The sequence below is a fragment of the Schistocerca piceifrons genome, chromosome 1, assembly GCF_021461385.2.
Source record: "Schistocerca piceifrons isolate TAMUIC-IGC-003096 chromosome 1, iqSchPice1.1, whole genome shotgun sequence".
Classification (NCBI taxonomy): Eukaryota; Metazoa; Arthropoda; class Insecta; order Orthoptera; family Acrididae; genus Schistocerca; species Schistocerca piceifrons.
In genome coordinates, this window is record NC_060138.1 from 663,322,694 (window position 1) to 663,337,410 (window position 14,717).

General features: G+C 40.7%; 1 protein-coding gene across 1 annotated transcript in view; it reads right to left on the bottom strand.

Moving 5' to 3' along the window:
- LOC124764449 overlaps positions 1–14,231 on the bottom strand; it is a 155,477-nt gene extending 141,246 nt beyond the window's left edge. The window contains exons 1-2 of the mRNA XM_047249134.1: positions 13,955–14,231; positions 12,241–12,460 (exon numbers count right to left, since the gene is read on the bottom strand). Coding sequence (XP_047105090.1) covers positions 12,241–12,460; positions 13,955–14,231 — 497 coding nt within the window. The remainder of the gene's footprint in view (positions 1–12,240; positions 12,461–13,954) is intronic.
- Between the last annotated feature and the right edge of the window lie 486 nt (positions 14,232–14,717).

Here is a 14,717-nt window from a genome sequence, read left to right on the forward strand (position 1 = left end):
AGCTAACGATAAATATTTGTATGCACGCTATTCTGCACAAGTATTCTTGCAATGTTGTGAATGACGTCGAAATTGGAAATGTTTCAATAAATTGCCTTTATGAACGCTAATTTATTTCCCGTAAAGAAGCTACTGCATTATGCGGGGACGCAAGTTTTAAGTTATGGTGGGGATACAGGGATAAAACAGTAGAACATTACTTACTACACTAATCTTAGTATAATACCTTAGTCTCGTTTCTACTGACAGTAGAGATTTATATTTCACTGGTGTTAGCATAGGTAAATTCATTCCATATCTTGAACCCGTTAACGTATAACAGCATTCCGTTTCTACCAGACTCCCAAAGCATACGAGGTGTCATCAAAAAGTAACGGAATTTCTTTAATTTTACGGGCTTTATATATCCTATTTTAAAATTTTTGTGTCTTGTTGGTACACATATTCCTTATGTAGTTTTGCATTTTCGGCTGTTTTGAATATTTAGTTTACTGCTGTTTACGTGTTTTCGAGTGCTCGGCGAAGTTTTACTTTCGAAAGAGATGGATGAAAGAATCTCCATTAAGTTTTGCTTGAAAAATGGAATAAAGTGCAGCACCGCATTCGAAATGTTGACTGTAGTTTTGGCGAATCTACTGCAAGAGAAGAGTTTACGCACGGTATAAACGTTTCAAAGAGGGTCGAGAACACCTTGAAGACGACTACCGCCCTGTACGCCCTAGCATATGGGTTACTGACGACAGATGGAAGAAGTAAAGAAAATGGTTGTGGAAAATCGTCAGAACACAGTCACCGAGGTTACTGATGATGCTGTAAAATCCTTTGGCTTTGGCCAAGCAATTTTTTCTGGTGGTTTGGGCATGAAAGATGTAGTAATCAAGTTTGTTCCGAAATTGTTGAATTTCGACGTCGTCAGTAACTACTGAATGAAGTTAATAGCGATCCAGAACTTCTAAAGAGGGTTATAAGATGTCATGAAACATGGCTATATGGGTATATGGATATTACGTAGAAACCATGGTCTAGTCGTCCCAATGGAAACTGCCTGAGGAGCTAAGACCGAAAAAAATTCGACAAGTTCGGTCACATATGGAGGTTCTTCTTACTGTTTTCCTCAATTACAATGGATTAGTTCACCATGAGTTCCTGCCTTATGGTCGTACGATGAATAAGGATTATAACTGAAAGTTATGCGCCGTTTGCAAAGAAAACGACCAGAATTGTGGCAAAATCACTCGTGGAAATTGCATCACAATAATGCTTCTGTTCACACCTCAAAACTTGTTCGTGATTTTTTGGCAAGAAACAAAACCTTTATGTTGCCTCAGATACCGTTATGAGCCTGACGTGGCCCCCTGCGCTTTCTTTCTGTTCCCGAGGCTGAAGAGAATAATGAACGGACGTCGTTCTGCCTTCACTGATGAGATAAAAACAGAATCACTGAAAGAGTTGGACTCTGTAACGAAAAGTGAGTTCGAGGAGTGCTTTCAAAATTGGAAAAAGCTCTGGCACACTTGTATTATATCTGAGGGGGATTACTTTGAAGGTGGCGAAGTTGATATTGACGAATAAATTAAGTTCCTTTAAGAAAAACAAGAATTGCGCGTTATTTTTTGCTCACACCTCGTACTATGAAGATTAATCCATAGTATAGCCACCAAACCAGATACAGTGATTTAAAAGCTTTATTTCTTCATTCCAACTCTTATTTTTACAACGATTTTGTCTACTGTATTGTCATCATTGTACGACTAAGCAGAGTTTGTCATTTTTTTATCATACTTCTTGCTCTAAGGTAATACCGAGTGTATGAAGAGAAGCAATTACTTTCCCGTGTGTAGGCAACTGAAGTGTATGGAAGTAAGAAAATAAGCAACGAGTCCAGATGTTTAAAAATACTTTCGACATCACTGGGAGAATTTCTGAAGCGGAACTGCAGCTACTCTGTTGAGCCATTGAGTCTGATATGGCTCTAGTGTTTGAACAAAGACCTCATACCAGCACGGTGAATGTGGTAGTGTGGCATGCTACGTGGCTGAGGTGCCACAATCCCTTGTTTGGCCATCGACTTAACAAGCTAAAACCAGACGGGAAACCTCAGCGACTTTGCCGTGATTCAGCCTGTGGGCTCTTACTCACACAAAGTCGCGGGTGTCCTGTGGAAACATCTACTCAAGAACAGTTGCCGATGCTAGAGTTATCATCTGACTACAGCCGACGCCGTTTGTAACAGCAAACAGACGGGCCAAAGCGTAGCAAAACACTGCTGGACAATAATAGCCAGCAAGAAGCCCTACCATCGGAAACCACTTCTTCATTGCGAGGAACAGAAACTACCGCAACGCCCGTGTACATAAGCTCATCGCTATCCACAGGACGTACAGACTAGTCTGGACGCCTTGACTAGCTTCGAAACGTGGAAACAAGTCACTTGTGCTTATGAGTGGTGGTACATGTTAATATACGCTAATGATAGGGTAAGTATGTGTCGAAACTGACGTGATGTGATACACGACATTTACCAACAGAATCAGTTCAGGCAGGTGACAGAAGTATCCTCGTCTGAGGCATATTTGATAGAGAGGAAATGGCCTTCCTGATACGACTTCCTTCTCTCTCACGGGAGAACGATTATGTGCATCATTGTGTTCCGCTAAAACAGTAGTCCTCAACTTTTTAACTTCACGCACTCTCGCTTACTTGGGAAGGGGGTTAGCGATCTCTTCCCTATTACGCCAACCCCGGCATTACCCACCACGACTGTTTAAAGTTTTTCTGTTTTAAATGTATTCAAACTTCTACTTTTACGCAAAACCTCACATATACACATTTCTGATAGTCACAGCTGGAATTGCAGGAAGATTTTTATACATAATAACGTTTTAAGATAAATAAAATGAATTTATATCTAAAAAGATAATATTTCAGTAATATAATGAATAATTAAAACTGGAATTGCTATTTGATATAATCGTGGAATGCTAAGTGAAAATTAAAGGTATACGTTTATCTTGCGAAGTCTCAATATTGACGCATCACTGTTGCTATGTCGATCACCTGCGCCAAGCTGGTTCGGACAATTCCCTTGTCAGAGCTTTTCTTCACTCTTCTCTTGTCCAATTAGTGACGCGAACTGACACCAAGGCAGTATACGTACTGATAGGAGCTTTTGTAAGTTAACGTCATGATTCTTACAAAAATGTGTTTAAAAGAATTTTCCTACTTCTATGAATTTCTAAAAATTGTTCTGGTCTAATTCTTAAGCCAACTGGTAAGTAAAATATAATTTTACTGATATGTCGTCCATTACGGACCGCTCGTTAAGGGCTGCAACTGATAATACACAAACAATTACTGATCCACTGCTTCAGTAACTTTTACTTGTATTTTAACATTACTTCGCATTTCGATATTCATGCTGACATCTTCGGGTAGACACACATGTGTAATCTGTTTGGCAAACAGCACTGTGGTCAGCAAATTATGCGTCGTCTTGAATGCTTACAAAATTGTCCACTGAATGCTGAAAGTTGTGTAGTGACAAATGCCTGGAGTTTTCTATGAAAGTATTCGGCAAATATATTCGCCTTGATATACGTGCTGGACAGCATGTAACTTCCCTGCAGCAGCGCTCTCTGCTAAAAAGTCGACAAATGTCAATGTCATAAACGAATTCAACAAAGTAGCTATGATGCTCGTCTTAATATTATACTGACTTGCAGGATTACATGTTACAAAAGTTGAAACATCGCTGCTTGACAGTTCTGCCAACTCAAGAATCATAGAAGACATATTTTTAGATGTTCATCAGCACTGAAAATTCTATTTGTACGCACATCGAAAATTCTATTTGTACCCACAATGAATCAAACACCGACTGCCTGTCTTCCAAACGAAACGTGGGCTCCGCATCGCCTTTGGTTTCTGTCAAAATGAATACTGTTGGAGTAGACGTAAACAACGGTTGTAAGCCGGGTATAAACAGTGGATCGTTACATTTGCCTCCCTATCTGGTGCTAAAAGGCTACACACATTCAGAAGTAACGGAAAAGATTACGCCGGGGGCTACAGAAGACTTCGCTCCTCTTTCGCTGTTGTACAGTGGCTACTCCCGCGTTTCTTCGACACGACTCACCAAACAACACGTTTTTGAAGCCCTAGTTAGGGACTAACTATAAACGAAAACTTCTGTCAGAAACATTATGTACTAAAATCATAACGGCATAACTCTGGACGAAAAGAAACTGAAAACTCATGTTTATTGTATGGAAGCGCAAGGATTCATAGCTGTACCAATTTACTTTTCAGCGTTCATCTTTGCTTAATTCCACCCAAAATGAAATTTCTTGAAAGTTAGTCTGTAAGAAACACTCCTCAATCAGTCATTTGATATTTACGTGTTACTTTATTTTAAGTAGATGCAATGGGTTATGATTAATTCCATTCTAAAAAAGAGGAAAACAAATTGAAGATATATCTTTGATGTAATTTACAATTTTTTTCTGGAGAATATAGGGAAACGTAAGATAATTTTACAGCATTTATAGACCTAGGGAAATCCACATGCAGTAAAACAAAGAATGCCACGTTCCGTATTGGAGTGAACTGCAGTATGGCAACAAGTGGAAGTATCTGTAAGTATAAGACGAAGAACATTGTATGGGCAGTTGTTAGTATCTCTGTTGAGCCGAAATTAATTATTGTAGAAGGTGAAAAAATTCTGGAACAAAGGTTATGTAAGGGAGAAATGTAAGGTAAACGAATTTCTGATAGAAAGTAAATAAATTTCGAAGAAATAGTAAGTGAAATAGTCAGGCATCTTATCACAAAATTCGGTTGGCATGTAGAGGTTGAAGGACAAAACAACGGCCGTTAACATCTGCTATGTTTACAAATTGTAGGAGATATAGTAGATGGGTTCACGCCCCTTTACGGACGAAATCAATCGAAATGAAAGTGTAACTAACCGGTCTACAAGAAGAAAACTATTCTATAGAAAAGGGACTACATTTTAATCGTGGTACACTGTATTTCCTATTTACTTATGAAAATAATATCAGGAATGTTTTAGTAGCATAAAATTCGTAGTTTTCTAGATCCGCTGTCACGCACATCATTTGACAACAAGTAAAAATAATGTGATTATGGGCCTTTAAGCCGTAAACTAATTAAGAGATAGAAGCACAGCATGACATTAGCATTAAATTCTGCTGGGTGTGTGACTTGCGTCATCATATAAGGCTAGACAAGAAGATCACTTCAACGGAGAGTTTAAAGTCATTTATTTACAGTCTGTGCGTTTTTAATTCAGAAATGTTATCCAGAGTGTAGTACTTAATTTGAAGTGTTGGGCAAAGTAAATCTGTTTAAAGTGCGGAGTGCACGAATCTTGAAATTAAACGTTATGAGCTAGAAAACTAGAGTAGGAGGAATTGTAATCATTTGCAAGAAGGTTGTAAAAAATAAATATTTAATCTGTGTGGCGGTATCAGCTACGAAATAATGATCGGCGATATAGGAAGGATTAGGAATTTAGTGTACGGAAAATCCATCATAGGCTGCGGGGCAGGAATGTAGCGTTGGTTCGAGGTTGTATAGGTTCACTTGTTGTGCCAATAACGGGTCTAGGGGAATAGCAGACTTCTAGTGTGGGGTGTTCAAGAAGTCTCTCCGCAGTGCCGTATGATTGTTAGCCGCGCGTGCCGTATGCCGCAGTGAATGTACCGAAATGAAACTCAGTGAAATACTAGTTGTTATTTTATTGAATATTCATTTTTACTAACAAATTTTCACATTAAATATTGAAAGTGTCCCCTCTATTGTTGAATACCCAATTCAATTCGTCTGATCATGTTTGCAAACACAAGTTGTAATATTTCTTGTGTAACAGAAGCAGTGAAAGTGGATATTGCAGTTTTCAATTCATCGATGGATTTTGGGCGGTTTTTATAGACAGTTGCTTTCACTGCACCCCAGAAAAAAAAGTGTTAAGTCAGGCGATCGTGGAGGCCAAAGTCCTTGTGAAATTATGCGATCACCAAAAACATCAGCAAGCAAAGACATTGAAACGCGAGCTGTATGCGCAGTTGCACCTACTTATTGTGTTTCACTTAACACAAGTTCTCCTATGAATTGGTACAGAATCTCACTGCAGTATCGTTGTGCGTTTGTTGTTTCATTGAAAAATATGGGACCCACAATCCAAACTCCTATTTTCACAGAATGAAGTGGTTCCTCTTGAATATACAATGGATTTGCAGTACTCCACATACGATAATTTTGCGACTTCATGTACCCGGATAAATGAAACCACTCCTCATCTGTGAAAAACGTTGTATTAAGAATATCCTTTCCATTTTGTTGAACGAAATTTTTGAAGCATTGACAATAATGCAGTCTCTTGCCATTATCAGTATTTTTCAGTTCTTGCACGACTGTCACTTGTATGGGAAAAGTTCTAATGTTTTCCTTACAGCTGTGTGGCCCGTTCCGACATTAACGATTTCCTGGGCGAGTTTTCTTACTGACTTGCTCGGACTCATGGACATTTTATCGGAAATATAGAATAGTTTATCCTCAGACAAAACACTAGGACGACCACTTCTCGGTGCATGTCACTGAACCCGTACTTCGAAATTTGTTAATCAGACCTCGCACAGTATCGTGATGTTGGAGTGTTGTCTCCGGGAAAACTGAATTAAATGTGTGATGAACTGAAACTGTGTATTTATAGCCAACTTTGAACACTTGTTCGACTAAAAACACACGTTCTTCAATGGTTAGCATTTTAACAGTGACAAAAACGAAGCAAACGAACAAAGGAACTAAGCTTAAGCTTTCACAACACGTATCGACACACACCAACGATACTACTGACGCTGGCTGAGATAAACGAAACAGTGGACTGTTGGGAGAGTCCACCTGAAGGGGTGGAACCCAGGCCGGCGAACAGTCATACAGCACGCGCGGCTAACAATCATACGGCACTGCGGAGAGAATTTTTGAACACCCCGTAGAAGGCTAGGATGTGCATCTGAAATTTGTTTGTTCACGGTAGAAATAAGTGTATAAAGATTTCAAGCCCTTGGAGAGTCTGATGGCTGCACAGAAATTTTATTGTGTTATTTATTCGTTTTCACTGAATGGATAAAAGTATTAAACACTTTGGCCCTAAGCATTCATGAAGGGGTACCTGATATATTTATTGAATTACCATTATCACCAATGATTTGAACACTCTCTAGAGCCATAGACGTCTGCAGAGGTCGGGAGAGATAGGAATGAGAAAGGGGGAGGGGGGGGGGGGGAATCTGCGTAAAGATTTTTCTGTGTTACAGAATTCTAACTTGTTTCTAGCAAATAAACCACAGGCTGAGAATTGTCAAGTGCAACGGGAAACGCTGTGTAATTGGAAATTGTGTCGTTTTCTTGGCGGGGCTGCGGTTTCAGTATAATCCTGAACTCTAGGTGGATGCAAACTTTTATAGAACATATCAGATATAGTGTCGCTTCTCTGAACAGGCCTTCTCAAGATGCAGAAAGACACAGTTTCAACTGTCTGGTGCTTAGAATCCTGCGAAAATTCTCAGCACAACGTAAACATGGCTGCCCGACAACCGTTGCCAGTTCCGACAAGGATACCTCTCCCTATACGGCGTAACCTATGGCAACAGTAGTTGTAGAAGACGGCTTGTTGATCATCTATTCAGTTTTATACGGTATGGGCGTTGTAGTTTACCGTGAAGAACGTGGCCATGTTTTACTGTACGTGCGTGTGGGCTCAATTGTACCAATCCAAATCAAAAAACCAAATTTTGTGCGCTAGGAGAGAGGAAGGAAAGTGTGTAAGATTTCAAAGTCGGAAGGATGTTTTTTTCATGTCCTGGGACTTTTTGAAGCTCTCTGGGACACAGTGCAACAGCGTGTGAAACCGGGGAGAGAGATCTCCGTTGATTCAGCGAGTGGATGTTAGGAATATTTTCTACCAGTTAATTTAACGTTGGTTTCGGGAGGTTTCCTGCATTTATCTAATCGAATTCAGACCCCCTGAACTACACTCTATGAAAATCACCACTAAAAATCAAAAGTCATGAAAATAAGTAATAAATGTAGTAACCTGATCAGATGTGATGTTTATGTGCAAACAAAGATCGCATCAAAGTTGGTTAAGTATTTCTGAAAGTTTGTTTGCTCTTCTTTACTTCCAGCATTATTAATGTAGCAGGTTTTGCTGGTTATTCTTGTTGATATCCAACAGTTTTTGTCACTGCAATCTGTTCCTTGTTTTTAACGTTACCTCTAAGTTTAACATTGCTGTGACACTAATAAAAATATTTTTGTGGAAGTTTTACTGCCTTGTTTGCTAAATGTTTGAGTACTTCGAATGTAATTACCGTCTAGAAATGAAAATAATGAGGAAACTAGTTTTGTGTACTTCTTGTCAAATTTACTTTTTGTGGCATAACACCTAATCAGTTATATCAAAAGGTAAACGCTCTGGGATAAAGTTCTGTGGGTGCCAACGTCTGCCCTTTGGAAGGTAGAAACTTGTTCTGTGGTTTATTGAGCGCGCGGGCACGCTTGTGAAGCAGACGACTCTCACACACTTTTCGGTGTAAACAAGAGCGGCCCCGGTGTTCCTAACAATCAGCGCTCTGCTCTGACGCGAAAACGATAACATCTCTTTGAAGATCTGCTAGCGGAGACTGCAAAACCCAGCGCTGCATTCCCGCAGGCGTCTCTGCGGAGTACAGCGAGCCGGCTGCGGTCCGCCCCACCTTGGTGCACCTCACAGACTCGCAAGCCGTCGATATACACGCCCCGTACTATCTGTTAGCCCCATACATCACTCCCACCCTTAATACCAATACACAAACGTTCGAAGCTTTTAAGGCAAGGAGTAAAATGGTGTACAAAGTTTTTTCCAGGATATGAGTGCTCACAAGTGCATTGTGGTGTAGACAATGCGTGAGAAGTAGTTTTGAGCAGTACAATGTTACTACAAACCTATCATTATTAGATATTGGTAGTGTGATTTGAAGGAGCCGGAATGCAATCAGAATAGGCATATGACTATTATCTCAAATGAGAGAGGCTATTCCGAGTACATTCACACGAAACACATACTTTCTATTGCCTCTACTATGCTCATACGATTAATACTTTACCTCAATTGCGCTTTCTCTTTCAGCCCACAAAAGACTTACTCGACACCGTGGCACTTTCCACAGTTCGATCACAAGTCAAGAATTTCCAATATAACAAGAGCTAAGACAACAGCGTACACATAGAACTTCGCCTTATCCTTCGGATAAATCATTTAACCATATTATGTTTTTTTGACATATCTCATTTCGCTCTATACGATGTAGAAGGTGTTGGCAGGTATCGGAAAAATTTTTCCCTAATCATAACAGACCACTATCGAAATTATTCCATTTTTTACGTCATGACTTCCGCCACTGATTTACAGTCTCCAGCTAGGTTGCTGCTCCATCTGTGAAGAGCTCAGAGACGAAGAGCCGCTAAGCGCTAACGTCCATATCTGGGAACCTGGCAACATTTAAAACAGACCTCTTGAATATAATGTTGGCTGCTTTAACTTGGCAATGAAAATTTTCTGTGACTTCGATATTACTAATTTAAGAAATGTTACTGTTAGTGTCTTACAAAGCAGGAGGATAAACCCAGTCACATTTGCAGATATTCTGACGTAGGTTCAGGGACAGTGTTGTTCTGATTGTACCTGTTTTCGTTACGACGAGGTGATCAATTTAAAATGGTGGATGCGTACAGTGGTGTCTGCATCATTAACTCAATTTTGAGAGATACATGCCACCATACACATAGGTCTTAAGTCACTGTGCGTTTTTTTTTTCATTTGATTTTCACTTGGCCAAAGTGCAAACATGCAGTTACTGATGTAGAAACTTACTCTCAACAACAGTAGCTTTATTATTCTATCGCGATGATTGTGCAGAAAACATTATTCGAAAAAAGTGTATACTCGATTTATCAACAACTACTATCAAACAGACTGCAGTGGCATATAATGGACCTGTTGCAGGGCCTTAGAAATGCTACGAGTACATTTTAAATGATATTTAAATTTACTGACCATGTATTTCTAAAATTCTCTAACTCTTTATTTATCGAGCCTATTATTGCTGTGGCTTTTTACTATGATGCACTTCGACTCTTAAACTGAAACGGAAAAACTTTTACTAGGAATGATTTATGACCTCAGTTAATCAGTAGTGGCGTATAAATTAGGTGTTTCCATAACGATAAGATATTCTACACGGAACTGTGAACGTAGTTTAGTCAGCTTATATCTAATCCATATAATACATTCAGGGGACTGCTGACGATTTAATTTGTTTTAGATGCTAATCACCTATGTTTGTAGCATAGAGAAGGTTAATTTTCCGCTGTCAGATACAAGGAGGAATACTTTGTAACGTCTCCCAAAGAAACGAGCAGAGAAGTGAATCTCCAACTTAAATATTGTGAAGGAAAAGAGTTTTTGACAGATGTGATACAGCTGTGCTGCAACACCCGTTTATGGACCGTAATTAGTCCCCCAGTAATAGCTGAATTTTGTAACAGATTTTACGAAGTTTATATTTTCAAACCCACATACATAGCATAATTGAAAAAGAATGCTCAAAAGCAACCAAAGTGAATGTATATAGTATACATATTATTGTGTAGGAGCACGCACAATTCGGATGCGATTCATAGACTTACCGATGGCTGAGAATGTTTCATAATGTACCTAGTGGTATTGCGATCTGGAAAATTGAGAAACTTGCTGATACGCATGATGAATCCGAACTCCACCAATATTTTTCTTGGCATTTTGGTGTACGGAAACCGGGGCCTCGGGCGGGTCGTTGCTGAATAGTAGGATTTGTTCTGTTTGTCGCTGCAGTTAACTTTGCTTCAACGACAATATCGTCAGGTTAGTGAAATCGCGTGTGATACGGAACTTCCGAAAAGTACAACACAAAAGACAGAGTAATGCAAAACCGTCAGACAATTGCAAAAGTACCGCGATGCGATTGCCGTCGCTGTTGGAAGAGTTCCGCGCAGCGTCATGTTGCCGCTCCTGCACTGTATTTAGTGATCCCGTATATGAGGTGCATGTCAGGCGAATTCTTCATCAACAAATCTATCCGTGCTCTTATATAGCATAGTTATACAACTAACACCATCGGAAAATAATCCCCAGACAAATCCAAGCAGTATTGAATGATAACTTCAGCGCGAAGCGTAAAGCGAGAAATACCGTTGTCGAAGGGAAGAACCGTAAGTGAAAAGGTCAAAATTGTTTACAGACCAGAGACGCAGCGTATACCGACGACATTTGCGCAGATATTGTCACAGCAATACAAAGAGAAATGAAATGCAATTACTCTTTAAAGGCACACTGGGTACCATAGTTCCCTCGAAGTAAAATACTTAGAAAGTATCCGTCAACAACTCTCGAAAATTTGTTGGTGGGATTCAATTCTAATCTAATAGTTAATAATATTTTTTCATCATTTCACAACAGCGCGGAGTCACAGAGTAAATGGGAAATCTGATAAATAAATGTAACTGATGATGATGACTGAAATTAGGAAAGAAACTGCTCAAAGGTTTAATAATGAAACCTGAATAGTTAATGCTTACAGTTTCTTTCTGTACTGTAATATAGTTTCAGGACTAACATAACACGCATGTCCTCATTTGTACAGAAATTTTGACCACATAATACGTATTGGCTGCTGAAAATAGTATTCCATTGCACTGACAATAATTAACAAGCTATTTACACTGCAGTAAAAGTGCGGGTGGATTCACAAGAGCAGAAATACAAAGAAATCTTCATTTTCCATCAATATAATAGTAATTTATACCGTTGTTGAGTACTTAAATTCAATTGATGCCATTTAAAAATATTTTCTGCGAATCGAAAGGAAATATTGAGAAACTGTGTATAATTTGAATGCGAATAATTTAATGTGTTGTTAACACAGTTTCAAAAAGAGAATTAACAGACGGATGTTTGTAATCTAGTAGCTAGCAAAAGCCACTGAAATTATAGCCCCGTGATGTATCACCCGTAGCCTTTCGTTACTTGTCGTCACATATAGCTACAAAAATCTACGTAATGGAACCCATTCCGTTCGGTCCCTCCCACGCACGTCAGTGCGAATTGCAGCCCGATTGAAATATGTGTCTGTTTGGCCTGACATTAAAACCCATTCGGCGTCAATAACACGCGGACTAAATACGGCGACGAAGCAGAAGCGGGGACGCGTGTAGCGGGTAGATGAGCGCGCGGCTGCGGGGGCGGCTCTGCTGAGCGAACAGGTGCGAGGCGCGAACGGCCGCTCGGAGCCGCAAACAAGTGCGCGCACGCCTCTAACACACGCGACGCACTTCACTTCGACCAGTTCGGCTATTTCACTTACTGTAAGGCATAACTGAAGTCACTGTAGGGAAATGAAGAAGATGAATGGATACTGAAAAGTGAAAATTTGAGTAAAACAGTTGCTGTATTTACCGAGGTCGCGGAATTTAACTAATTTTTGTTTTAAATACGCTGAAATACATACGTATAAGTAGAGGAAAAATGCAAGCAAGCTTTCTTACCTCTGTGATGTAAATGTGGCCGAGGCTTTCACTGTGGGTGGCGACAGGGGTTGACAGCAACATTTAAGCGACATCTAGTACCATTAATTTTTACGATTAACATCTAGCTTATGTTTAGACGTGGTAGCTGGAAGGATGCAACATGCCGCACAGGGAATGGCAGTCTTCCCTATGTTTGACAGTATTACATGATTACATGCACACTCTTGTAGACATTAATGAGGAGGTAATCAAAACGAACACAAATAATTTCCAACAACAGCTTTATTTACTAAAGAAACTTCACAACACAAATGTTCGAAATACACATTTATTTACTCTTTTACGCGTCACACATTCACCACACCTTTCACGTTTACTTACCTTACTGTAGGTATGGACTTGCAGACATTACATTGCAGTTCTGTAATATTTCAAACAATGAACTGAACTTTTTCAGCAATAAATGTTTAAGTGCCACCTCTGTGTCAAAGTGCTGTGAAGTGGTTATGCATTGTTTATAGAGTATGGCAGCATTAATATTTTGGAACTGTATGTAATATGAAGGGTTTAACTGTGTCGATTTCGTGCAACAAATGTAAAATCAAAGTATTTTTTCTAATATTTAATGTGCTGAATTTTGTAAGTTGTCAGTTATATCAGTGTTACGAAAAGGAGCTTTTACGGAAGAAAACAAGTCTCAACCGTCCGATATTAAGCGCGCTAATGCGCATTTACGAGAGCTTTGTTACTCTTTCTGTAACACATTATGGTGAAAGGTTCGACTTGGTTGGACGGTTTCAGTGATTGGAATGTAAAACACTGATGGGTTTATTTTAGAAATATTACAGAAATCCAAATCACGTTACTGACAGAGCACGTCGCTTGATACAATATGGAATTACTTTAAGACAGCGTTCAGCAAAGGGACCTTATACTAACACAGCGTCCGCTACGCCAGCACAGAGAACAAAATCTAACAAGCACACTGCTGGCAAATCTATCGGACAACATGAGACAGCAAGAAAACATGGCTTTTGCTAATTACCGTGCGCGCTAGTCTCTGAAGCGGTATAGTAACTACGAGACAGTTTCCAGTACAGAGTAGAGTACAGTACAGTAGTAGTATTAGTAGTAGTAGTAGTATTAGTAGCTAGCTGGTCGCAGCTGCTGTGTGTGACTTACATGGTATTGTGTGTGCTTGCCGAGCTGGCGTGGTGTGATGTAGTGCAGTGCAGTGCAGTGCGAGTCTTGGTGCTGTGCAGTGTGGTTACATGGCGCCGCCGCTAGTACCAGTAGCGGAGTACTACTAGTAGTGCAGCCCCGTACGCACTTGTTGGCGCCGCGCCGCGTCGCGTCGCGCTGTCGTGCTCGGCCGCTGCTAGCGCGCCCGCTCGGAGTTTCTGCAAGTAAAAACCGCCGCCCCTCCGCCCCCCGCCCGACCGCCCCTCCGCCCCCGTCGTCCCCCGCCCGCCCGCGGAGCCGATCCCCGCTGCCGCCCCCACCCGCCTCGCAGCGCCGTCGCCCGCCCCGCCGCCCCGCCGCCCCCACCGCGCGGCCGCCAGCGCCGCCCCCTCCGCCTCCGCCGCCGCCTGGGCCCAGGCCGGCATCCCTGCCAGCTGCACCAGCCGGAGCCTCGCCTGCCTCGTCTCTCCACAAACTATTGTCCGGGCAGTCGGCCCGCCGATTCGCTTACCAGCCTGGTCTTCCCCAGGGCTCCATATTCGGTCCATTTGTGTAACGAGACGTGGACGCGAATATAGAACATATTCACCCCATCTTTTGCGAGTAAGGCAACTAGCTTTAAGTATTCAAAAATGTTAGACTGTGCGTTATAAAGAACTCAAAAATATAACATTCTGTGACTACAAAATCACTGAGTCACAAATTGAGTCAACACCTGAAAGTAACTGGGTGGAAAAATTTGTAGGAAATGTAATGGAACAATTACATAAGATCAGGCGGCAAACATCAGGTCCATAGGTAGAATACTAGCAAAATGCTATTATTCTACAGAGGAGATCGCCTCCACATCACTCGTACGACTATTCTTGAATATTACCAAAATCTCTTCCGAACCTATTTCAAACTGAACT